Here is a 27,603-nt window from a genome sequence, read left to right on the forward strand (position 1 = left end):
TTGGTTCGAAGTATACTTCTATTACTAATCTGTGTGCAATCGAAGCCTGTAATTTACATTTTGATAACGTGTTTTTGGGGTGAGTGGTCGGGCGCTACTGCTATCTCCGAGGCCATTGGGTGTGTTAGAGAACAAGAGAGTGCGGCCTAATGGCAGTGTGAACCCATTACTGGCTCCATTTCTTGACCAACACACCCATCAAAGCGTCGAGCAAGATTGAAATCAACGAGGACGAGTGTTCAGTACCGTCTGCCTGTGTTTGACTGGCCTCCCTCTCCCTCTTGCTGCTGGAGGAAGGAGCAGGAGACCTCTAAAAACAAAACCAATCAACAAACTGCACCAATCTAAACTTGCGTCTGGTTCATGTTATATGTATTTTTGATTTCTGGTTATTCCTTTCCTTGCTATTTTGCGTGATTTTGATTGGGGTGGACTGGCTCTGCAGTCACAGCACTAACTTGAACTGAACTGAATGTTCCTAGATTGTATCAAGGATCCTGTGGTTTGATATTTAATATTCTGTTATTCATTCATTTTTTGCTGTTTATGTGATTTATTCTTTTTTTGTGTGTGTTAAGTGTTTGATGTTTTCTTTCAACAGGCTCATGGTTTTTTTTTTGCTTCATGGCTGTTTGTGGGGAAGATAAACCTTTTCTATATAGCAAAGACGAAAAGTTAACGCACCTCGAGAAAAGTTTTTGTAATGATTATAACCACCTCATTTCACCAAATACTGTACAGATGGCCCAACAAAAAACTCAGAGGTGTGTGGCTGCACCTTGATGGAGTGGTACCTAGTGCCACTTGGTGGAGGCAGTCAGTACTACAGAAATTAACGAGACACAAGCTACAAACTGAAACAGAGCTGGAAGTGGGGTGCAAATTATTCCAATGAATATGTTCCCCTGGGTACCCCAGGTTCCTCCCGCATCCCAAAGACCAATTGGATATTCTAAATTGCTACGAGCTTGGACAGGTGCAAACCAGGTGTCGATGCTTCCGTGAAGAATACACTTCAGGTCCAAGGGGTAGACAAGGGAGGGGCAGTGGGATCATTCAGCTGGCCTCCTGTGTTGTGGAAAACTACCTCAATGAGCTAACTCACTGGAACACGGAGATCAAGAGAGTTCACAGCCAAAATACGTGACCCATGGATTCCAGGTGAGATTGACAGGGAGAAAGAAGTTGGTCCTTCTAGAATTAAGGCACACTCTCAGAGAAGATTGGGGAGGGGTGGGGAATCTTAGGAACCCAACTGCTGAGGACTGAGGGCGTTACAAACACTGAAAATATTTAAACTGAGACCGTGAGATTTGTGACATTACGGAATCTCAGCGGAAGCGATTTCCATAGCTCTTCACTTTGCTCAGGGCTACTTGGACAACAGGAACACATCCCGTCAGGCTGCTGTTCATCAACTACAGCTCAGTGATCAACACAATCATCCACTCCAAACTCTAGTACCTCCCTCTGCAACTGGATCCTTCACATCCTCATCAACAGACTTTAATCACTGAGGATTGGTAACAACATCCCTTCCCTTCCTTGAAGACCATTGACACAGGTGCACCTCAAGGCTACAAGCTTAGACCCCGGATCTAATCTCCATACACACATAGGATCAAATGGAGCACGTGAGGAATATTAACAAGCTAGAAAATAACTAAAGAAGAGGATCTAACCTGGTCTCAAGATATCAATGTGGCTAATGTTGTACCCCTGTTTAAGAAGGGAACAAGAGAAAATCATGGGAACTATAGACCAGCAAGTCTTACGTCAGTTTTAAGGAAATTACCAGAGAAAATGCTTCGGGTTAGGATTTATGAGTACTTGGAAACCCCTGGCCCAATTAGAGAGAGCCAGCATGGTTTTATGTGGGGCAAGTCATGTCTTACCAACTTGATTGAGTTTTTCAACAAGGTGAGAACAGAGGTTGATGACGGTAGGGCAGTGGATGTTGTCTGCATGGATTTTAGTAAGGCGTTTGACAAAGTCCCAAATGGGAGGCTAATCCAGAAGATTAAGATGCATGGGGTCCACAGCGAATTGGTTGTTTGGATTCAGAACTGGCCTGAGCACAGAAGACAGAGGGTAGTGGTTGAAGGGACATATTCGAGCTGGAGATCTGTAGAGTGAAGTTCCGCAGGGATCTGTGCTGGGACCTTTGCTGTCTGTGATGCTGATAAATGACCTGGAGGAAAATGTAGATGGGTAGGTTAGTCAGTTTGTAGATGATACCTAGATTAGTGGAGTTGTGGTCAGTGTAAAAGACTGGCAAAGAATACGGTGTGATACAGATCAGTGGCAGATATGGACAGAGAAATGGCAGATGGAGTTTAACCCAGATAAATGTGAGGTGTTGCACCTTGGGTAGGGCAAATGCAAGGAGGTAGTACACATGTACCAGTATCATTGTTTGGCGGCAATGAGTGAGATACAAGACCTGGTTGAGTGGCGTCACAACTCCTTGCTCAGTTGTCAATAAAACCAAGCAACTAATCAGAATCAGGTTTAATATCATCAGCATATATCATAAAATTTGTAGTTATGTGACAGCAGTACGTGGAAATACATAATAAAAACTGTAAACTGCAGTAAGTAAATACATACAAATTAAATAAGTAATGCAAAAAGTGAAATAAGAGAGTAGTGCAGTAATGTTCGTGGTTTCAATGTCCATTCAGAAATCTGCTGACAGAGGGGAAAAGGTAGTCCTGAATATGTACATTGAAGTTAGGAATGAGAAGAGGGCATGTCCTGGGTGATGGGGGTCCTTAATGATGGATGTCGCCTTGTTGAGGCATCAGTCCTTGAAGATGTCCCTGAGTTCAGAGAGGGGACACCACAAGCCAGTTCTCATTAATAAAGTGGAGAGAATACACTGTTCCATTTTCCTGGGTTTTAACATATCAGATGATCTATCCTGGGCCCAGCTCATAGATGCTCAAGAATGCACGCCAGCACCTCTACCCTCATAGAAGTTTAAGGAAATGTGGCTTGTCACCAAATACTCCAGGTAACTTCTACAGCTGCACTGTTGCAAGCATTCTGACAGCTGGCATCACAGCCTGGTATGGCATTTTCAACACGGTAACATCAGAGGCTGAAAGCCATGGTGGATGCAGCCCAGTCCATCATGGGCACAAGCTCTCTATGGTACTGGCAACACCTACAGGGGAACTGCCTTAAGAAGGCAGCAGCTGTCATCAAGGATCCTCCCACTTGCACGTGCCCATTCCTCGTAGCTACCATTGTGCAGGAGGTACAGAAGCCCGAAGTTCCACACCAGCAGGTTCTGGAACAACAAATTTCCCATAACCATTGGCTCTTGTACTCACCAGCGCAGTCCAAACTCTACCTCAAGAACATAACACTACAGACCACCTCTTCCACTACCATAGCATTCTCATTGTGTTCTTGAAGGATTTAAAGTTTAATTTGTCACTTGTACATCAAAATATTGAAACATGCAGGGAGCATATGAGGAGTTAGGAAGGGGCAAAAAGGTGCAAGAGGTAAAGGGCTGAAGAAGAAGGAATCTGATAGCAGAGGACAGTGGACCGTGGGAGAAAGGGATATTACCTCCCTGCTTCTCATAAGGCTAAGGAGATGATTGTGTATTTTAGGAAGGTGGAGGCTAACTATTCCTCACTGCATATGAACGTGCAAATTTAGGAACACCAAGTTTATGATGATCTCACCTGGTCCCCAACACCACCTCATTAGTCAATAAAGCACAGCAGCATCTCCAATTTCTGAGGAAATTGGGGTGAGTGAGGCCCCCTCCCTCATTCTGATCAATTTTTACAGGAGCACCATTGAGAGCGTCTTGACCAGCTGCATCACCATCTGGTTTACGAAATGCAAGGTATCTGAGCACAAGACCCTACAAAGGAATGTGGCCACCGGGAGATTCCGCTTTTCTGGCTGATTGAGCACAGGTGCTCCCCGAAGCGATCTCCCAATCTGCGTTGGGTCACAGGAGGCCCCAGTGGGAGCATTAGAAACAGCAGATGACCCCAGCAGACTCACAGGTAAAGTGTCACCTCATCTGAAAGGACTGTTTGGAGCCAAAATAAATGGGATCTCCCAATGGCCACCCATTTCAATTCTACTTCCCATTCCCATTCCAACTTGTTGGTCCATGGCCTCCCCTACTGCCACAACGAGGCCAACTCAGGTTGGAGGAGCAATACCTTATATTCTGTCTGGGTAGTCTCCAATCTGATGGCATGAACATCGATTTTTTGAACTTCTGGTAATGCCCCCCACCATTCCTCTCTCTCATTTTATCTCCGTACCTGCCCACCACCTCCCTCTTCCCTTTCTTCAATGGTCTTCTACCCTCTCTCATCCCCATTCTCCAGCTTTTGTTTCACCAATCAACTTCCCAGCTCTTTACTTCACACCCCCACACCCCCCGTTTCACCTTCACCTACCACCCTGCACGTCTTCCTCCCCTCCCCCACCTTCTTATCTGACCTCATCAGTTTCCCCGGTCCTGTGGAAGAGTCTCGGCCCGAAACGTCGACTGTTTCCACAGATGCTGCTTGAGCTACTTTGATCAAGATTTCCAGCATTCTTTTATCTTTACCCGTTCGGTTGTCCTTTCTTCTCTTCTCCTCCCCTTCCCTCCCCGATTCCCCCGCGGCTCTCTCTCCGTCTTGTTGCGAGCACCCTGAAACGCAGGCGGCGATTGACACAAGGCTCAACCAATTGGAACGCGCATCGACGATGGCTGGGTTAAAGTCCCGCCCTATAAACACAATGACAGACATTGTGAACCACAGTGTGACCAATAGGAGCGGGAGGCGGGAAGGGCGATAAGCCCAGCCCCCTAATCCCCTAGATGCCCAATGGGAGCGAGAGGCGGGAATGGTTATGACCCGCCTCAGAAGCTCAGGGTGACTAATCGGAAAGTGCGGCGGCTGCGGATGCCCCCGCCCCAGATGCCTAGGGCGACCAATAGAAACACGGATTTGGGGAGAACCCCCGCCTCGCAACCACTGGACAACCAATCACTAAAAGGGTAGGCGTGACCAGGCCTCACGTTCACAGGCTCCGGTTGAGGCCGCGCTCCCTGACCTGTTGCCCCGCATTGCCTGGTCCCTCTCTCTCTCTGTGCGGCCTCGCAAGTCACCCGCCGCCCAGGATGTTTATCATCAGGTCCGAGTATGACAGGTGGGTCTCGCCTTCCCGCTGCCACACGATGCGCTGAGGTCGCATCAACCATCCCCCGTCAATTGGGCCTGGACCCGGGGCCTCGGCTGCTGCTGTTATTTCCTGCATCCGGGCCTGCGTGCCGGGTCCTCGCTCTTTCGCGTCCCAGTGCTTTGGTGTCCGGTCGCCGGATGGGTCTCGGGCCTCGAGCCTTTTAACAAACGACAAGGTTTCACTTTCATATTCAAGCCGGGGCTGCTGAGTCACAGCGCCGGTTCGGGGCTGGGCCCGGGCCTGGAAACGGGCTGAGGAGCCGAGTCGACAACCAGTTTAACAATTTGCAAGTTGTGATTCTGGTGAACGGGCCTCTTGAACGATAAGACTGATTCTTAACTAAACTATCTACCTGATGAATTGATGAAGCCATACAGATGCATTGATCTGCATGGCTAACATAAAAATTAACCACTCATTGTATGTGCCAATAAGTTAATGAAGGTTCTCAGTCATTCAGGCCATTGTATATCAAACAGCAGTAAATCAAGACAACTGGTAGAAGTAACGAGTGTCATTAGTCTTATCTTTGCATGAATGGAGGGATAGAGATGTTAGGACTGCATTGTAAGTAGCTGAATGGTGGTGTCGTACCCCATGCCCTCTGGACTCCAATTCCCAAACGAATGGCCCAACATAGGAGGACTAATAGCTCAGGTCAAGACTCAGCTGTATATTTACACCTAAAGCGTTGTTATTCTTTGATAACAATGTGTACATTTTGGACAGGGAGGACATGTGGTTTAAAAGAGGAGCTAAAGAAGCCATCTTTGTCAAACTGGAAAACCTATCCCTGAACAGGTGGGGTACGACACCACCTATCAGCTACTTACAGTGCAGCCCTAACATCTCTACCCTGGCGTCTCCATTACAGTTCACACCTCCATTCATGCAAAGATAAGACTAATGCCCCTCTCATTACCTCTGGGACTCTTAACGACCCTCATGTGATTGCTATACCTTTAAACAACTCAGTTTTTTTTAGTTGTAATACCATGGATCAGAACTGAAGAAGCCTCTCAGATGAGTGGTGAAACAACACAGCAAGTCTAATTGCCTTGATTTACTACTGCTTGATTAAACCATTTATAATCAATTCTCTCCCACTGTAACGACTCCCAACATGTTACACCAGGCTCAAGGACAGCTATCTTGCTGTTGTAAAACTATTGAATCGACTTGGATTCTTGGCGTCATGCTCTACCTGGTCATGGTCCTTTCATCTTATTGCCTGCCTGCACTGTACCCTCTCTCTGACTGTAACATTCTGTTATTGTTTTACTTTGTCCTACCTCAATACTCTGTGATGAATTGATTTGTATGGATAGCGTACAAACAAAGATTTTTCACTGTACCTTGGGACATGTGACAATAATAAACCAATTCTCTCCCACTTTAACCGCTCCTACCACCTCTATCGACCCATGTTAAAAAGGACTGTCTCTACCTGAAAATATACATGGTTGTGAACTTGAATTTTGTCTCCCTGCACACACTTTCTCTCTGACTGTTACACTTTTTTTCTGCATTCCTATTTCTTTTTCTTTTGTTTTACCTTGATGTAATTGTGTTTGGAATAATCTGACTGAATGTCGGACAAAATGGTTTTTCACTCTGTTTCAGTAAGTGTGACAATGATAAGCTAGTTGCAGTGTACGTGGTAATGATAAATACAGTGAGTACAAAACAAGTTTTCTGTCCCAGCTCCATTCCCAGCCACTTTCCATGACATCCAGGAACCCATCCACCCCTGATTGGAGTGAACCTCCAGATACCCCACGCTAGAGAATTCCAAAGCTTCAGGAATTTCTCCTCGTCCCAGCTTGTCCCTTTCATTATTCTGCTGAAGCCTCTTTCATATTAGAGAGATACTGCTGTCAGTTATTGAAAGGTAAACTTTTAATTGCAAGGACAAATACTCTGAGCTTGAGCTCTACATTGGAGACGAGATTACAGGTGATGGAAACTGGAGCAGCAAACAATGTTTCTGGAGAAACTCAGCAGGTCAGGCAGCACCTGTAGAGGGAAATGGACAATTCACATTTCAGCATCCTTCATCTCTATTGATGCTGTTTGACCATTCTGTCATGGCTGGTTTATTATCCCTCTCAACCCCATTACCTTTGATATCCTTACCAATCAGGAAACCTGTCAACCTCAGTTTTAAATATACCTTGATGACTTGACCTCCATAGCCATCTGTGACAATGAATTCTGTAGGTTCACCACACTCTTGCTACAGAAATTCTTCCTGATCTCTGTTTTAAAGGGATATTCCTCAATTGTGAAGCTGTTTCTTCTGGTCCTCCAACAGTTTTGTTCTTTTTACATGGCACATTGCCTCTTGAGATACGAGGTAATCAGATTTGTAGAAGTCCTTTGATTCTTCAAGTACCAGATTCAGTGTGTATCTTCACGCTTGTTAGCCCTGGGGTCATTGCACAATCCTGTCCTGTTCCAGAGTTGGGTAAGGAGGTCTCCTTTTTCAGAGACCCAAACATTAAATCCATGTTCCGCTCATTTTAAGACCATAGTTGTAGAATACACCTGGTGCTACTTAGACACGTCTTCAGTGATGAACCCGGGGTCGTAGGATGTTTCAGGTCTTTAATCATTAGACACCCTTGCCCGGGCAACCCAGCTGGGGGTAATCAGCCCCCCCCCCCCCCCGACTTGCGTCCAAGTGGCGCAATAATCCACAGCCACCACGAGGCCTTTTCAGCAGCCTCCAGAATGTTCTTGGTGGCTCTTCTGTACTGCAGTCCCTTTACTCCAAGGAGTTTAAGTCCGCTGTAATGAATGGCCAGCAAAGCCCCGGCACCCAACTTCGACTGGCTCACAGTGAGCTCTCCAGCATTCTGCTCAAGATCCGTGTATTTAGCCCCCTTGCATTTGTTGGCCTCTTCACTACATCCTCATCCAACTGGAGCCACTGCTCCTTGTTAGCAGCAGGCCACTTCACCTGACGCTGTTCTGACTTCCTGCTTAGTGGGGTAACGTGTTGCTTGGAGGTTCTGGGTACTGGGGTGACTCCGAGCCTGGCTCGTCCGTCTGACCAGATTCTGTAGTCAGCACTACAGAGCTTGTAGTACTAGCTCCTGTGTGTATAGGAGCAGTAGCAGAATTAGGCTATTTGACCCACCGATCTGTGCTGCTATTTCATCTTGGCTGATCTATTTCCCTCTCAGTCCCAATCACCTGCCTTCTCCCTTATCCCTTCATGCCCTGTCTAATCAAGAGCCTATCAGCCTCTGCCTTAAGTATACCTGATGTCTTGGCAACAAAATCCACAGATTCAAACTCACTGGCGGAAAAAAAAAATTCCTCCTTACCTCAGCTCTAAATGGACGCCCCTCTGTTCTGAGGCTTTTTGTCTATAATTTTCTTGTTGTAACTTGTTTGTTGCAGAACTGCCTCCATTTCCCACTTCATTTATATAGTATCCTTGATCCTGATAGTGAGCCAAGCAGATCTGGAGTATGATTCTGGCTGGTGGTGCACGCTTGGACCTTACTCTCCATGAGGGTCTGATCACCAGGCCTCATCTGTAGGGATTTTCAATGATGTCATTGTCTCAGTGATCATCAACTCTGCTGCCCGTGGCTGAGGCTGGAGATGCCATTAGAATGGACCTGTTTTATTTGTCACATGTATATTGAAACATACAGTCAAATGCATCATTTGCGTCAACATGCAACACAGTCCAAGGACATGCTGGGGACACCCCATGAGTGTTGCCAAGCTTCCGACGTTAACATAGCATGCCCACAACTTATAACCCCAACCAGAACTGTATCTCTTTGGAATGTGAGAGGAAACTGGAGCACCCAGAGGAAACCCACATGTTCAAGGAGAGAGCGTACAATCTCCTTACAGACAGCAGCATGTGTTGAACCCTGATCTGTGATAGCTGGCACTGTAACATGATTGCGCTAACGGCTATGCTATCATCCTGCCCATTTTAGTTCAACCAACTACAGTGGATTCCAGTTGGTAGGGTCAAAAATCACAAAAACTAATTGAGAAAATAGCTGGGATTCCATTTGTTTATTTGGAACACCATGCTGTTTAATTGGGACAGGAGACTATAGCTTTAAATAATGTACTGGTTAGGCACAGGAATACATTCAGCCAGAGACTCATTCCACCAAGATGCAACACTGAGCGTCATAGGAAGTCATTCCTGACTGTAGCCATCAAACTTCACAACTCCTCCCTTGGAGTATCAGACACCCTGAGCCAATAGGCTGGTCCTGGACTTATTTCCACTTGGCATAATTTATTTATTATTATTATTTATGGTTTTATAGATAGATAGATACTTCATTCATCCCCAAGGGGAAATCCAACATTTTTCCAGTGTCCCATACACTTATTGTAGCAAAACTAATTACATACAGTATTTAACTCAGTATAAATATGATATGCATCTAAAATCACCCTCCCAAAAAGCATTAATAAATAGCTTTTAAAAAGTTCTTAAATAGTTTACTGAAGTGCATTGAGTGGTAACTTAAGCTCAGTCCTAACCCTGACACTTTAACATGTCTTGCCCCTGGTGGTTGAATTGTACAGCCGAATGGCGTTGGGGAGTAATGATCTCTTCATCCTGTCTGAGGAGCTTTGCATTGACAGCAACCTGCCGCTGAAGCTGCTTCTCTGTCTCTGGATGGTGCTGTGCAGAGGATGTTCAGGGTTTTCCATGATTGACCGTAGCCTACTCAGTGCCCTCCGCTCTGCCACCGATGTCGTACTCTCCAGTTATGTGCCCACGACAGAGCCTGCCTTCCTTACCAGCTTATTAAGACGTGAGGCGTCCCTCTTCTTAATGCTGCCTCCCCAGCACGCCACCATTGCTATATTTCTACACTATTCTTGGTTGGTGCGACTGTAACGAAACCCAGTTTCCCTCAGGATCAATAAAGTATGTCTGTCTGTAAATAAGTTTGTTATAAGCATCAATCACATGCACTTGCATGGCTATTACACACTACACCATGTTTAGAGCAAACAGTTTTTAAACATCAGTTGCATGTGTTTGTGTTCAAGCAGCAGTGACTTTTGTCATGAGTAGTTGACAAGACATGAGCGGTAAGACAGTTCCGAACTGGTTTTGCTCCCTGTGTTTTCATGCATTCAGGGTTGGTGATGTCAGTAATGGTCACGAATGAAAATGAAATCACTTCACTACTCCAACAAGTTAGGAACTACAAAGAAGTTGAAGGTATCGACAATGTTGAATGTTACAATGAAAATGAAAATTCAGACAATGCAGTTTGTAACAAGGCAATCCGTTATGTACACTAGGTGTCAGTGTTGATTTTGTCCATTTACAGTCAAAGAATAGTTGTTGCAACATACACTGGAGTGAATTCTTTTGTCAACAAGCATTAGGACTGTAGTAGTATTAGTAGTGTGCTAATTTGTCCTGTAATTCATTTCAACATGACTGGCATCAAGACCAGCTCCTCTGCTATCAGCTAGTTGCTCGACAGCACAGGAGCTGGGCTTGGTGTGGACTGTGTTGCCGCCTGCTACAGAAAAGTGTCAGAGTTGGTGCGGAAAGGTAGTCTGCAGTCTGACAGCAAGTAATTATCTTGGACATTTTTCTTGTGAGCACAAGACCCTGTTGGACATTGGGAATGTAAAATACTGGAAGTCTGGTTCACTGGTTTATTGGCATGACTAACAACGGGGAGCGCATGCCCTCGATTGCCGTAAGGACTAGGCTCATGCCGTGGGCTTACATGTTGGAGTAGGCCTGGAGGGGAGATGCTGGAGGCAATGTGGCACAGTGTCCACGCTGGATTCTGGACTGGCCCCAGCATAGCTGATGCCTCCAGTGTTCAGTCAATGGGAGACAACCTGGGTTTACTGTATGGTTAACCCTTCTGCAGAATGCTGAGAACTTTTTTTTTGCCGGAAAATTCCGAAAACAATTTATTTACCAATGTGAAATATACAGACACTACACGTTTAGACTGCTGAGAAATACTTGTTCTTGCCAACAGCACTCATGCATCATTGATTTACAGGACGTTTCACTAAGGGACTTAGATGATATATTTTTATGTGGCTGTATGGTTACTGCTGTCTGATGTGTCGCGTGCTTTGTTTTTATGATTGTTGGTACAGTGTTTTACACCTTGGCTCTGGAGTAACACTGTTTCATTTGGCTGTATTCATGAATGGTTGAATAATAATTACACTTAAATACATAATTTGTTACTCAGTCCTTTGTATGTTTTTTCAGTATTTCCATGAAACTTTAGCTAAATAGAGTAGCAATTTACTTGGGCCAAAGTGTACTGGTCTTGATGTGTGCAATCAACTGGAATATACTGTACTTAACTATACAATTCAGATGGGCTGAGTGGCCACTAGTGTTCTGTGATTCTTTTTGAGGAAATAATTCTTTCATTTTGCGTTTCAGGGGCGTTAACACATTCTCTCCAGAAGGCAGATTATTTCAAGTTGAATATGCTATAGAGGCCATTAAGGTGTGTATTTAAAATGCCTTTGTTTTACAGTGATGAGTTAACTCTAGAGATTCTCACAGCCCATGCTGTGGGAGACCTCTCACACTTACTTTGCTAGTTATGCTTTTTTTAATCTAACGTACAACTTGGGTAACATTGACCATTTCCTATCATCCTGTATTGGTATTGCTCCATTCACAATCACATGCCATCCCAAAGATAACTCTTGTCCTCATAACCTTACATCTTATTGACTTCTAGTTCATTTTCTCTGTAATTGTAACATTTTATTCTGCTTTCTGTTATGTTTTACCTTGTACTACTCAATGTACTGTTGTAATGAATTGAATCTGTATGAACAGCAATTAAGAGAAATGCTGGAGAAATTCAGCAGGTCAGATAGCATCTGTGGTGGGGGGGAAGCAAGAGATTAGCTTTATTAAGACTACACAAGACAAATTTTTTGCTGTGCCTTGGTACATGTGACTGATAAATCTAGTTACTAGTTTAAAACACTTAATAGCTTTCGGCATAACATCTTAAACTTTGACAAACTTCTATAGATTTGTAGTAGAGAGTATATTGTCTGGCTGCATCACAGCCTGGTATGGAAACACCAATGGCTTTGAATGGAATATCCTACAAAATGTTGTTGTTACAGCCCAGTTCATCACAAATAAAGCCCTTCCAACCATTGAACGTATCTACATGAAAAGCTGTCGCAGAAAAGCAGCATCCTTAATCTGGGACTCCCATCACTCAGGTCATGCTCTTCTCACTTCTGCCATCAGGGAGAAGGTACAGGGAGCTCAGGACTCATACCACCAGGTTCAGGGACAGTCACTACCCCTTAACCATCAGGCTCTTGAATCAAAGGGGCTAACATCACTCAACTTCACTTGCCCCGTCACTGAAATGTTCCCACAACCAATGGATTCACTTTCAAGGACTCTTCGTTTCATGTCCTTGATATTTATTGCTTATTTATTTAATATTGTTTTCATATTTGCATAGTTGTCTTCTGTATTCTGGTTGAACGCCCTAGTTGGGCAATCTTTCATTGATTCTGTTATGGTTATTATCCTATAGATTTATTGGGTATACTCACAAAGCAATGAATCTCAGGGTTGTATGTGGTGACATCTGAATAAGCTGACTGAACTTCAAACCGATGTTTCTAGGTTTGTGGGCATTCTCTTCTATGCTGGATGTGTAAAATAAAACAGGATCAAGGAACCTATAAATTCTGTTATTTTTGATGTCAAGATGCAACAGATGGCAAGTGTTAGCGCGGTGTGTTCTCACTGCTGAGTTGATCTATTACCCTACCTCTGATTTGTGACTCTGTACTTGCCTATTTCAATAAAAATATGTTGTTAAGCAGTTTTCTCATAACCCCGCTGAGTATCCACAAGTTTTGATAGCTGCTGTGGCTTGGTATTAGTGCGTCCCTCTCCCAGTCAGGAGGCTTCGTGCTCTAATTCAGAGACCAGAGCCAAGTACCAGGCTGGCCACTGCCAAAGTTACAGCCCTTTGGATGAGTACATTGCGACGGAGTCTTAACACAAAGATTTTCACTCCCTTGCATTGGATGGATGTAAGATTTAAATAAATTCTAAGATTGATATATGTTGAGGTATTGACCTCAGGCTTCATCTGGTACCTTGTTAATGTCAAAGATCCAGTGAGGTTGTTTCAAAGAGCAAAGTTATTTCTCTGGTGTCTTAATGACATGATAGTTTACAGTTCCAAAGACTGTTTTGACATGGGACAGTAATCTGCTTTATTAGTAACATGCACATCTTTTGATCAAAACTGTGGTTCTGCCCCTGCCCTCTTCCCCACCTCACCTACTGGAACTGAGGACATAATCCTGGGCTTGCATTCATTCTAGTGCGGGACTGATGTTGGCTGAGTCTACAGTCCTCTGCAGCTTTTTCCAATCCTGTGCATTAGTGCTTCCGTACCAGACAGTGATGCAGTCAGTCAGATTGCTGTCCATGGTACACCCGTAGAAATTTGCTGGAGTCTTTGATATGTAGGCTGATACTCCTATGCAATGCAGATGGAGTGGAGTACTATAAGAAAAGCCACCATTTGTACTCTTAAACAAGATAACTCGTGAAATTTCCCTTAAATTAAATTTATGCTGTCTGTTTCCACAGTTGGGTTCCACTGCCATCGGAATCCAAACCAGTGAGGGTGTTGTTCTAGCGGTTGAGAAGAGGATCACGTCCCCACTGATGGAACCCAGCAGCATTGAAAAAATAGTTGAAATTGATTCTCACATAGGTCAGTTTATTGTGGAAGGAGGGGAATCAGACAATTAACTGTCTTGTTTTTGGAACTTGTCTTTCAGTTTTACTATCCATTTTAAAAAGTACAAGGGTAAACTTTATGGAGATTGTGAAGTATTTTATGTCAAAATAAGGTTTCAGAGATCCACCATTTATTTGTAGCCTGTTCAAATCTTTCTGTATTTTTGTTTGGGCACAGGGGTGTTTTTTGTTTCAAATTCCTTCACTAGGGTTCCCAACCTGGGGTCCACGGACCCCTTGGTTAATGGCATTAAAAAGATTAAAAAACATGCATATTGGGTTCACCATCATGTGCTTGCCTGTTAAAGTAGCACTCAAACTTTAAAACAGGATCTTGTCCTTTTTCAGTCTGCCTTTGGCTTAATTCTCCCTCTCCATTCACTCCTTGAAAACAATCCCCTTCCAACCTCCTGTCAATAACTTGAATTTAATCAACCCAGTCATGATGGCTCTGCCTTTGTTCATCCAAACTTCCACAGTTCTCACCCCAAACCTCATTACCTTTCTCTCCTATGTTAGTATTCTGTTTAAAACCTGACTGACAAGGGAGTAGGCAGTTTAAATGGATTGGATGGGTCCAGAGACCTGTTTCTGTGCTGTACTTTTCAATGACTCTATGTGGGTCTTCCAACCTACTGTATCCTTGAGTGGTTATGTCAAATTTTTATTGCTCCTTTAATTTTGCTTTTTTGTGTTGTAGTTTTACGTAAATATAAATTGGTGATTTCATTTATTGGGATGCTGTTTAAAATTTAGAAAACTAAAACTACTGTAACTACTATCCCAGGTTCCACTCAAGTGTATATATTTTTTTTAAAAATTACCTCAGGCCTCGTAAATAAACAAATGTTTTTGTAAAGTAAAATAAATGTTACAATACTTAATTGTCATTTCCTAAAATTAAAGTTCACGTATAGATGGCACGACAACATTGAGAAATCTTAGTGATGACTAAATGGAGTAAAAGGCAGTTGAGGTTTGTAACTGAATATGTGAGAGATACGGGTATCTGCTTGTGGAGCAAATTATTTGCACACCAGTGGTAAAGGAGCAGGAAGACTTGAAAGTATTTAAAGATAACAATTGCAAGCGGCCAACATACTACACCTGCCCATTCACCTCCTCCCTCATCTCCATTCAGGGCCCCAAACAGTCCTTCCCTTTGAGGCTGCACTTTACCTGTGAATTTGCTAGGGTCTGTTGTATCCAGTGTTCCCGACGCAGCCTCCTCTACATAGGTGAGACCTGTCGTAAATTGGGGTGCTGTTTCATCGAGCACCTCCACTCCATCCACCAATAGTGGAACTTCCCAATTGCCAAACATTTTAATTCCCATTCCCACATGTCTGTGGCTGACTCTTGTGCCATGATGAAGTCACCCTTGGGGTGGAGCAGCAACACCTTGTATTCCATCTGGGTAGTCTCCAACCTGATGGCGTGAGCCTCCCCTCTCTCCTCTTCTACTCCCCACTCTGGCCTCTTGCCTCTTATCACCTCCCCCGTTGCTTTTGCTCTTTTCCTTTCTCTCATGGTCCATTTTCTCTCCTATCAGATTCCTTCCTCTCCAGCACTTCACCCTCCCCACCCACCTGGCTTCACCTATCTAGCTATCGTCCTTCTCCCCCCCCCCCCCCCCCCTCACCCTACCACACACGCAGATTTTTATTCTGGCGTCTTCCCTCTTCTTGATCAGTCCTGAAGAAGTGCCTTAATGTTTCTGTTCATTTCCATGGATGCCGTTTGGCCTGCTGAGTTCCTCCAGCACCATCAGAATTTCTTGTGTTAAAGATAAAGATCACCTTTATTTTTTTCATATGTACGTCAAAGCATGCAGTGAGATTGTGCATTAAATCAGATTAGCGAGGATTGTATCTAAGTGTTGGCATGCTTCAGGCTCCAACAAAGCAGAACCTCAACTCACCAAGTCTGACCTGTAATGTGGGAGGAAACCCATGCATCACTGTGAGAACATACAACTTCCTTACAGACAGCAGTGGGGTATCATGCCAGAAATCACAACTTTCTTTGCATAACATAATTGATTGAGGTATAAAACAGCAACTGAAGCAATGCTGAAAATATTTTTTTTTTTTGAAACAGTTAAAATGCTTTTAGATTTGAGCACCCAACATTTGGAAAAGATCTCAAAAGTCTTGGAGAAGTAGCAGAAGACATTTATTAGTGAGGAAAAATTGATTCAGTTTCCAGTCTCTATGCTTATTTTGGAAATCAGCCAAAGACACCCCTCTTCCCCCTCCCCCCCCCAATTCTAGTCATTGCCTCTTCTCCCCTATTCCATTGGACAAAGGCTTGAAAACCTATCACCAGGCTCAAGGACAGGTTCTATCTCAAACAGGAGAAAATCTGCAGATGCTGGAAATCTGAGCAGCACACAAGGAGGAACTCAGCAGGCTAGGCAGCACCTATGCTTGGTGAAACAGTCTCCCAATCTACGTCTCCCTCCTGGCACATCCTTGCAAGTGGAACAAGTGTTACAGTTACCCTACACCACCTCCCTCACTACCACTCAGGGCCCTAAGCAGTTCGTCCAGGTGAGGCAATGCTTCACCTGAGAGTCTGTTGGGGTCATTTACTGTGTTTGGAGCTCCACCGCTTCACTGAGCACCTGCACTCCATCTGCCAGAACAAACAGGATCTCCCAGTGGCTGCCCATTTTAATTCCACTTCCCATTCCCATTCTGATATGTCCTACCATGGCCTCCTCCACTGTTGTGATGTGGCCCCACCTAAGTTGGAGAAACAATACCCTGTATTCCATTTGGGTAGCCTCCAACCTGAAGGCATGATCATCGATTTCTCAAACTTCTGGTAATGCCCCCCACTTCCCTTCACCATTCCCTATCCCCTTTTCCCCCTCTCACCTTGCCTGCCCATGCCTCCCTCTGGTGCTCCTTCCCCCTTTTACTTACTTCTGTGTCCTTCTGTCTCTTTCACCAATCAACATCCCAGCCCTTTACTTCATCCTCCCCCCTCCAAATTTCACCTATCACCTCCCGTTTCTGTCTCCCCTCCCCCCACCTTTCAAATCTACTCAGCTTTTTTTCTCCAGTCCTGCCAACGGGTTTTGGCCCAAAACATCGACTGCATTTTTCCATAGATGTTGCCTGGCCTGCTGACCTCTTCCAGCATTTTGTATGTGACAGCTTCTATCCCACTGTTTAAACACTCTTCAATAGACCTCTTGTACATTAGTCAGCCATTCTGGCTCACTTGACAACTAATTTACAATTTTGCTTATGTGTTTTAAAAAAATACACATGGGTTAAAAAAATGTGATTTTATTTATTGAGATTCAGCACAGAGTTGGCCCTTCTGGCACTCTGAGCCGTGCCGTCCAGCAATCCCTCGATTTAATCCTGGCCTAATCAGAGGGCAATTTGCAATGACCAATTAGCCAACTAACCAGTACATCTTTGGGATGTGGAAGGAAAGGGGAGCACCTGCAGAAAACTCACACAGTCATGGAGAGAATGCACAAACTCCGTACAGACAGTGCCAGGAATTAAACCTGGATCACCTAGTAACTAACTGCTGTCTGTAAGGAGATTGTACAAAATATTATAATATCACTTCTGTAGAATTAAAATTAATATTAATTATTTTCTTGTTAGGCTGTGCAATGAGTGGATTAATCGCTGATGCCAAAACATTAATCGATAAAGCCCGAGTTGAAACACAGGTAATTTAAAATTTCAGTATTTCACAATGTGGTAAACTTAAAGCAAGCTTCTGTGAAATTAGTTCCGTTTTCTAACAGTTAAGTCATTGATTTCTGTAATGTCATCTTAGAATGCATATTCTATTGTCATTAATAATTAATGTTCATTTTATCCAGTGAAAGTAAGTAACTTTGGAATGGCTAATTGCAAAATTGTTATGTCCACAGAGCTATTTTGAGTGTTTTTGTGCAAACCTTGAAAGAATATTAAAGTGACATAGAGATAAAGGGTTGTAAAGAGAAGCGATAAAGAAATATCCGAACATTGTTGGAAACTGTGGTGTTGGATGCCTCTTTTGGAAGTGCATTGAACTGCATGGGATTAGATGTCGTGAACTTAAATCAGTTCGGCACAATGCTATGAGCTGAGGGTAGTTCCTCTGATGTACAGTTCTATCTTCTGATGGCTTGGTGTCAGACACGCCCTGTATGTCAGGGTTCCCAAACTGGGGTCCACAGACCCTTTGGTTAATGGTGATGGGGGAGGTCCATGACATAAATTGTTGGGAAACCCTGCTATAGGTCGATCTCTGCAGATCAAATATCTACAGACAGGCAAGCTCACAAGGTTGGCCATGTATTGCTGAGGGTGTGACCTTGGTTTGCAAGGGGATCCAGGCTCAACATGTGACGAACTATCAGGATTATGTGTAGCTTTTGTGGCTGAACCCAAGGCACAGAGAGTAGGCTTTGATCAATGTTCTTTCTAACATGTGCAAGGGCACCCATCTTTTGCTACTAGCACACAAAGGAATTCAAACTGCACACAAAAAGTTGTCAACCTCTACCTCATTGGCATGTTAAGTAAATTTCACGATCGTACACAATCACATTTCCTCTTCCAGTTTCTGATGGGGACGGTGTTGATAATGTGGTGTTTGCAATTTGTCTGAAGATTTTAGAACTAGCTTATTTATACTGTTTTTATTTAAGAAATTATTCACTGTGCACATGTTGTTGTCACTGAGCAAAAAAATTTGCACAGCATAAGATTTTTGCGCCCAGTGGTCATTACAAATTAGAAGAATCATTGACCCAACTTATTTTGATGAGATGTAACTCAACAGATCTGCTTCCTTTCCTGGATTCACTGGAAGATAATGTCGAGCATGGTGGGGGGAGGTGGGATCCATCTGAAAGTCAAAATCATCCAATAGTATGGAAAATCTGGTTTGTGAACCAATGAATTTGAGGGGATCTGTATTTTTGAGGCCTTACTGTATTCAACTGGCAACATTAATAAATGTGTTTGTTCTTCAGAATCACTGGTTTACTTACAATGAAAACATGACGGTTGAGAGTGTGACACAGGCGGTTTCCAATTTGGCCTTGCAGTTTGGTGAAGAAGATGCAGACCCTGGCGCAATGGTAACATCTCTGGCTAAATCTGTTACTGCCGTTTCTGGCATTGTAATATTATGTCACCCTTCAACACATGTGCTTTATTAATTTTTTAAATTTAGAGATGCAGCACAGTAGCAGGCCCTTCAGATCCAATTTTTGAAATGTGGGAAGAAACCAGAGCACCTGGAGAAAACCCACGTGGTCACAGGGAGAATATGCAAACTCCTTACAGACAGCGCCAGGAACTAAACCCGGGTTCCTGGCACTGTAATGGAGTTATGCTACTGTGCCACCCCAAGTTATAATAGTAATTCTTCATGTCTTTGATAGTAACAGCAGTGTACCATGGTTAAATTTTAGCTCTGCAGTTGATTACTTAACCTTGACTTGGCCAAGTTGATGTTTTCGGAGTCTTTGGTAAACAATGGGTGGGGGTGGATATGATTTGACTACTTTAAGAAGGGGTGTTCATATTTGGTCACAAATAATCTGAATTTTTTTTTTGAGTGGAGGAGGGCAAAAGGCCACACAGGAAGAGACCATTTTGCCCTGCTACTCAGTAAAATTGCTGCTTACATTTATCTCAGCAGCAGATCCCTGCACAAACCCTATATCCCTTGATTCAGAGTCAGATTCCGATTCTTATCACTGACATATGATGTGAAATTTGTTGTTCTGCGGCAGCAGAGGAAAGTCAAATCATAAACTACAAAAATAGTGCAAGAACAAAAGGAAGAACAAAGTAGTGTTTAAGGATCGTTCAGAAATCTGATGAAGGGGAAGAATCTGTTCCGAATTATTGAGGTGGGGGTCTTCAGGCTCCTGTACCAATGTATCCCGGATGGTGAGGGTCTTCAGGTACTTGCCTCTTAAAGCTCTCCTTGATGGTGAGGAAGGTTTTGCCCAAGATGGAGCTGGCTGAGTCACAACCCTCTTTAGTCTTTTGTGATCCTGTGATTTGGAGCCTTCGTTACCAGATGTTGATGCAACCAGTCAGAATGCTCTCCACCACACATCTATAAAAATTTATAAGCCTTTGGTGACATAAACTCCTAATTAAGTAGGACCCAGTGCATAACTTCTGTGATTGTATCGATATGTTGGACCCAAGGTTAGTCCTCTGTGAGATGCTGACACCAGGATATGAAGCTGCTCACCCTTTCCTCTGCTGACGTCCTTGATGTGTGTTCTCCCAAGTTCACCTTTCTGAAGGCCGCAATCAGTTCCTTGGTTTTGCTGACTTTAAATGCAAGGTTATTGTTGCAACACCTCTCAACTCGCCAATCTATCTCACTCCTGTCTTCAATAGTCCTTTAATATCTAAAAATTTGAGTGTCCTTTTATGATATTGTTATTTATGGTGGGAGAAAATGTTATTTAAATGCTCTTTGTTTTATTTCCCCAGAGCCGACCATTTGGTGTGGCATTGCTGTTTGGAGGGATTGATGAAAAGGGGCCACAAATGTAAGCATTATTTCTATTGCATTTTGCTACCTTATTCAAGAAAGCTTTATAATATGTAAGAGCAAATAATGTAATTAATCATCTCAAATTTTTCTTGTAAGTGTGTGACTTTAGTATTGAGCTGTTGATTGAAGATTTCTCAACATGTTTTATGGCCAAACATTTTAATTGCAATTCCCAGTCACATTCAATTTGTCATGGCCACCTCCGTGCCAAGATGAGGTCACCCTCAGGATAGAGGAGCAGCACCTTGTATTCTGTCTTGAGTAGCCTCCAACCTGATAACATGAATATCAAATTCTCCTTGTGGCAAAAATAAAATTCCCTTCTCTCTTCTAATCTTCACTTTTCACCTGCCTATCGCCTCCCCCTGGGTCTCATCACCCTTCCCTTTCTCCCATGGTCCACTCTCCTGTCCCATCAGATTCGTGCCTGTACAGCGTTTTACCTTTCCCATCTACTTTGCTTCATCGATCACCTTCTAGTTAGACCTCCTTCCCCACCTTTTTGTTCTGGCATCTTCCCCCTCCTTTTCCAATCCTGAAGAATGGTCTCGGCCTGAAATGTTGATAGTTTATTCATTTCTATAGATGCCTGACGTGTTGATTTCTTCCACTGTTTTGTGTGTAATGTATAAATGTTGAAGTGGCCTCATCAGGTGCAGCAAACACAAGGAAATCTGCAGATGCTGGAAATTCAAGCAACATACACAAAATGCTGGTGGAAGGAAACTTGACGAAGGGTCTCGGCCTGAAGCGTCGATAGTGCTTTTCCTTATAGATGCTGCCTGGCCTGCTGTGTTCCACCAGCATTTTGTGTGTCATCAGGTGCAGAACAACTTTAAGGAATTTGTCTTGATAGTTCAGATACTAAGCCTCAGTTTATGTGGTGAGCAACTCTACCTAGATATTTTACACAAGTGCTTAAACTTGGAATGTTGGTTTGTATTTACATTTCACAAGTACCTTCAGCTCTTTGTAATAAATTAAGACATGGGAGCAGAATTAGGCTGTTTGGCCCATCGACAGAGCAGTCATCCCATCATGGCTGATTATTATCCCTCACAGACCCAGTCTCCTGCCTTCTCCCCATAACCCTTGACACCCTTACTAATCACGAACCAATAAACCTCCACTTTAAGTATACCCAATGACTTGGCATCCACAAGCGTATGGCAATTAATCCATAGATTCATCACGCTCTGTCAAACTAAATTGACGACTCATCTCTGTTCTAAATGGGTGTCCTATTCTGAGATTGTGTTCTCTTGTCCTTGACTCCCCCACTATAGAAAACATTCTCTCCACGTCCACTCTTTCATGGAGTATAGAGAATATTTTCTGATTATCCTGTCCATTTTCTTTACATTGAAGTATTGTTATTTGGTGCTTACTAAAGTTATTCATTGTCTGTATTTGCTAATTAAATCTTCCATTTTTCAGGCTGCTATCTATGAGCTAGTTAACATTACACATTGTAAATAGTTGTGGCGTATGTTAACTTTATAAGCTGTTTTTGAAGCAGTTGCGTTTTATCGAGATGAGTGCACAGTGAGAGCCTGATCCAGGGTAGGATTTTACAACAAGGTAGAAGAGAAGAATCGAACATGCTTCACTTCCAGCAAAACTGCATAAAGATCTACCACAGTGTGCATTGTTTAAGTTCACCTTTATTGTCATTCAAACCTATATGCCACCAAATGTACCTCTTGAATAAGGTGCACAGCATAGTACGTGTAAACCACACACAACACATAAAGTAATATTACTACAGGTACACTGACAAAAATAAAATGTATTCCTGAAGATTGACATTTGGCATAATGTTCATTTACAATTGAAGTTTAAAAAGTAAATGTTAAAATGCTACTGTATTTTCATAAGTGAAGAGACCTAGGTAATAGCAGGAAGTTCAGTAGTCTCATATCCTGGGGGAACCAGGAATTGTGATATGCACCAGCTGCTCATACGACCATCCACCCACCACCTGCTCCCATGGCTTCAAGTGACCCTGATCGGGGATTTAGCAGGTGCTGCATCTTGCCCAAGGGTGACCTGCAGGTTAGCGGAGGGAAGGAGTGTCTTACACTTCTTTTGGTAGAGATTTATCTCCACCCCACCACCATGTGTTTCGAAGGATTGTTTTTATATTTATTGTGTTTTTTGGGTTACTTTTTTATGCTGCATTGGATCTGGAGTAACAATTGTTCTCCTTTACATTGGTGTACTGAAGAATGACAAAAATAATCTTGAATCCTTGGACAGGCCTTGGTGTTAGAACAAAGAACAGTACTGCACAGTACAGGCACTTCAACCCTCAATGTTGCGCCGAACTTTTAACTATAAGATTAATCTAATCCTTCACTCCCAAATAGCTCTCCCATTTTTCCTTCATCTATGTGTCTACCCAAGAATTTCTTAAAAGTCCCTAATGTATCTGGCTTTACCACCACCACCCCGGCATCACCTTCCATGCACCCATCACCCTCTGTGTAAAAATAAAGCTTTTCTTTGATATCCCCTTGTATTAGCCCTGGGGAAAAGTCTGGCTGTCCACTCTGTCTGTGCCTCTCTGTGCATCTATCAAGTTACCTCTCATCTTCCTTTGCTACAGAGAAAAGCCCTCACTCTCTCAACTTTTCTTGTTCCGTCAGTCATGCCAATCTTGATGCCAGTTATTTAGAGTTGCCACCAGTACTTACAGTGAGCAATTTGTGGTTTATGTTTCATTGCTGAATTCTAAAGGTAGAGTGGTTATGAGTACAACCTGTTTGTTTCCTGTGCAGGTATCACATGGATCCATCTGGGACTTTTGTACAGTGTGTTGCTAGAGCAATTGGTTCAGCTTCAGAGGGAGCCCAGAGTGCTCTACAGGAGGTTTATCACAAGGTATATGATTCAAGATTCAGATTTATTTATCACATGTACATCAAATCATACAGTGAAGTGCATCGATCGTGGAACTGTTGCCACATTTCTGGCATCAGCAAAGCATGCCCACTAAAACCCAAACTTGTATATATTTGGAATGTGGGAGGAAACCTACATGGTCATGGGGAGAACTTACAAGCTTGTTACAGACAGCAGCAGGAATTGAACCCTAACCACTGCTCAATCCCAGCATCCTCTGTAAAGAGTCTCTCTACACCTTAACTGTGGAAGGCATAGATTTTCACTGGGTCTTTCAGTTTTCTTATAACGGTCCAAAGATGTACTGGATAAGTTATTTGATCATTGTAAATTGCCCCATGAATAGGTTATTGTTAAATTGGGGTTATTGGGTGGGGGGGGGGTGTTGCTGGCGTGGTATGGTTTGAAGGGTTTAATTTCTGTGTCATATCTTTGGTATTGGTATGTACAAATGCTGACCTTAGTGATCATTAAAATTTCAGTCTATGACATTAGATGAGGCAAAGAAGGAAGCACTCACCATCCTGAAACAAGTAATGGAAGAAAAACTAAGTGCTACTAATATTGAGGTATGAAAGTTTTGTATATGATGAGCCAGTAGCTCTCCGTTTGACTGCGACAGTGTTCTTTTATTTAGAGACTTCCAACCCTTAAGTACGGAAAATTTATTCTGATCAGCGTGGCATGGATAAATAAGACCATAAGACGTAGGAGCAGAACTAGGCCTTTCATCCCATCCAGTCTACTCTGCTGTTTGATTGTGGCTGATTTATTATCCCCCTCACTGTTCTAAAGGAATGTCACTCTGTAGGAATGAGCTTGTGTGTTATTTTTCCCCCCTCTGATGGACAACTATCCACTGTTCCCCTCTCATCCCAGCACTTTGCATGAGGGTGAAGACATTTGCCTCAAAATATAGATGGGGAATATTATCCAGTACATTCTTTGTACTGACGCGTCTCCCCGGAGTAGAGCACAAAGTATTGACTCTCTGGTAGATCCTGTCAAAAGTTGCAGCAAGATGGTGGGGTAGCTTCTAGGGGCATTAGACACTTGACCCATTCAGTCTGCCTCACCATTCAATCGTGGCTGATTTATTATCTCCCTCAATCCCATTTTCCTGCCTTCTCCCTTTGACATTCTTTTTAATCAAGAAACTTATCAACCTCTGCTTTATATCCAATAACTGGATCTCCAGAGCTGTCTGTGGCAATGAGTTCCACAGATTCACCACCGTCTGCCTAAATAAAATCCATCTCATCTCTGTTTTGAAGGGATGTCCTTGTATTCTGAAGCTGTGCCCTCCTGTCCTAAACTTCCACACTATAGGAAACATCTTCTGCACATCCACTCCATCATGGGCCTTTCAATATTTGTTAAGATTCATTGATATTTCCTCCTCATTCTTCTAAGCTCCAGCGAGTACTGGCCTGGAGCCATCAAATGTTCCTCATACATTAACCCTTTCCTTCCAGGGTTAATTCTTGTAAATCTTCTCTGGACCTTCTCCAATGTCAGCACAACTTTTCTAAAGCTGCTCATAATACTCGGAAGTGTGGTCTGAGTAATGTTTTATAAAGCCTTACCATTACAACTTTGCTTTTATATTCTAGACCTCTCAAAATGAATATAAAAGTTTTATTTGCCTTCCTTACTACTGATTCAAACTGTAACATATGGTGAAAATAGAAAATACATTTAGGAAAGTTGTCTCAGTTTGATCAGTTGCTCCCAACAATGAGCTAAAGAAAAGCTGTAGGGGTGGTTAACCTCAGCTCCTTTCGTCGCTCTTCTATAGCTGCTGAAGCTGGAGTGTATTAACTGATTAATTCTCTTTTCAGCTTGCAACAATAGAGCCTTCAAAAGCATTTCACATGTACACAAAGGAAGAGCTGGAAGAAGAAATAAAGAAAATCTAAATTTGAATTCTGGCCCAGACCCTGGTTTTCTTGAGTATAAATTCAAGCAATCACAGTTTCAAGCTCTGGAGGTTTCTAGTTTGTGGAATAATACTTTCAGATAGTTTCTACATATGTAGTACTAGTTTTAACTTGGTTTTGGAAAATCTCTGTACATAGTGCATTGAAAACCATTATTATGAACCAAATGAAACTAAATAAATTTTTGTTACTGATGGTGCATTGCCAAAATCCTTTATTCACATCTGTGTACTGCTTTCTTTTCTCAAGAGAATGAAATGAATTTATCAAAATCAAAGAAAATTCATTGTCAATGTATGCATACATTACTATATACTACTTTGAGATTTATTTTCTTCAGGCATTTGCAGGAAAATAAAAACATCGAATTTACAAAAAATATTCATAAGCAAAGACAGACAAACTACCAGTGTGCAAAAGAAGACATTGTGCAAGTAGAAAAAGTATTGAGGTCATGAGTTGTAGAGGCCTTGAAAGTGAGTCCATGGATTGTAGAGTCAGTTCAGAATTGTGAGTTAAGTTATCCACACTGGTTGACTTATGATAATGGTTGTATGGTAATAACTGTTCCTGAACCTGGTGGTGTGGAATCTAATGCTTCTGTACTTTCTGCCCTATGGTCATAGTGAGAAAAGAGCATGGCCTAGATGGTGGGGATCTTTGGGTTTTGTTTTCTTGTGGCAGCATTCCATATAGATGTACTCATTGGTGGGGAGAGCTTTGCCTCTGATGGGCTGGGCTGCATCTATCCACCACTTTCTGTAGACTACATTTGTATCATAATTCATGTAATTATTTTGCAATCTAACCCCACTGACATAGCCCTCCATTTTTCTATCATTCATGTGCCTATCTTAAGAGTTTCTTAAATGCTTAAGAGTTCCTCCCTCCCCCCCCCCCCCCCAAATAAAGTCAGATGCTGGAAATCCAAGCAACAAGCACAAAATGCTGGAGGAATTCAGCAGGCCAGGCAGCCCTGGTGAAGAGACTCAGCCCAAAACATCAACTATTTTCTCTTTTCTATAGGTGCTGCCTGGCCCACTGAGAGTTCCTCCAGCAACTGTGTATGTTGCACTATCACCACCTTGGCAGCATGTTCTACGCACCCACCACTCTCTGTGGGGGGGGGGGGGTGTCTCTGACATCCCCTCCTATACTTTACTCCAATCACCTTAAAATTGTGCTCCTTTATATTAGCCATTTCAACTCTGGGGAAAATGTCACTGGCTGTCCAATTGATCAATGTCTCGTACAGTCATGTACACCTCTATCAAGTCACCTCTCATTCTCCTTTGCTCCAAATTAAAAATCTCTAGCTTCCTCAAACTGTCTTCATAAGACAAACTCTCTAACCCAGGCAGCATCCTGGTAAATCCTTTCAGCACCCTCTAAAGCTTCCACATTCTTCCTATAATGAGGCAACCAGAACTGAACACAATGTTCCCAAATTTAGAGTGCAGCAACATTAGGGTTAGGGCAGTGGTTCCCAACCTTTTTTTGGCCATGCCCCACCTAATCACCTCTAAAATCCTGATGCCCCCTGTGGTGATGTATAATTCTTATTATTCAAAAAGTGAACTCCTATTCACCTGGAGGAAGCCTAAAAGACCGTTAACTTGGTTTAAACAAGCTTCCAAAGAACATGGCATTCATGAAAGAGAAAAATAAAAGAACCAAAGGACTGTTAAAGTTCTGAGGAAGAAATTACTAAGAAATTGTAAAAAAAAAAGCATTAAGTGATATTAAAATAATAATAAATAAATAAAACAATGCTGATTCGTTTCTACAGCATACAAAGACAGATACACCGTTTAAAAGAGATGACGCAATGTACACACCTTCACACCACCAAGAACCGAAAGCTACTGCAAAAAGCAGCATTGGCGCGACCTCGTACGAGTTTCTTACACATTTGGACTTGTTCATTCGTTCCTTCCTACATCAGTCAATTCATTAATTTAATTATGAAAGCCATTTGATGGTTGTAATGATGGTGATTCACTATATATACAGTACATATGTATTAACTCGCGCACACACACTCATACTCACACAGACTTACTAGAAAAAATTCACTGTTAATAACTCATTCTCGAATTGCCCCCCTTAAAAATCAAGTTACCCCCCTGTGGGGCGTACGCCCCACGTTGGGAACCACTGGGTTAGGGTTAAGGTGGATCTTGCACCTTGAGAGAG

The 27,603-nt window shown here is 42.9% G+C and overlaps 1 protein-coding gene across 1 annotated transcript; it reads left to right on the top strand.

The window, feature by feature from the left end:
- The first annotated feature begins 5,020 nt into the window (after window positions 1-5,020).
- psma5 (proteasome 20S subunit alpha 5) lies at window positions 5,021-25,606 on the top strand. Its single transcript, XM_059950019.1, has 9 exons — window positions 5,021-5,181; window positions 11,648-11,714; window positions 13,859-13,985; window positions 17,644-17,711; window positions 19,011-19,118; window positions 20,500-20,558; window positions 23,344-23,446; window positions 23,950-24,036; window positions 25,309-25,606. Exons 1-9 carry the CDS (start codon window positions 5,153-5,155, stop codon window positions 25,384-25,386), a joined length of 726 nt encoding a protein of 241 aa, XP_059806002.1. The 5' UTR covers window positions 5,021-5,152; the 3' UTR covers window positions 25,387-25,606.
- The last annotated feature ends 1,997 nt before the right edge of the window (window positions 25,607-27,603 follow it).

The sequence above is a fragment of the Hypanus sabinus genome, chromosome 25 (genome assembly GCF_030144855.1).
Source record: "Hypanus sabinus isolate sHypSab1 chromosome 25, sHypSab1.hap1, whole genome shotgun sequence".
Classification (NCBI taxonomy): Eukaryota; Metazoa; Chordata; class Chondrichthyes; order Myliobatiformes; family Dasyatidae; genus Hypanus; species Hypanus sabinus.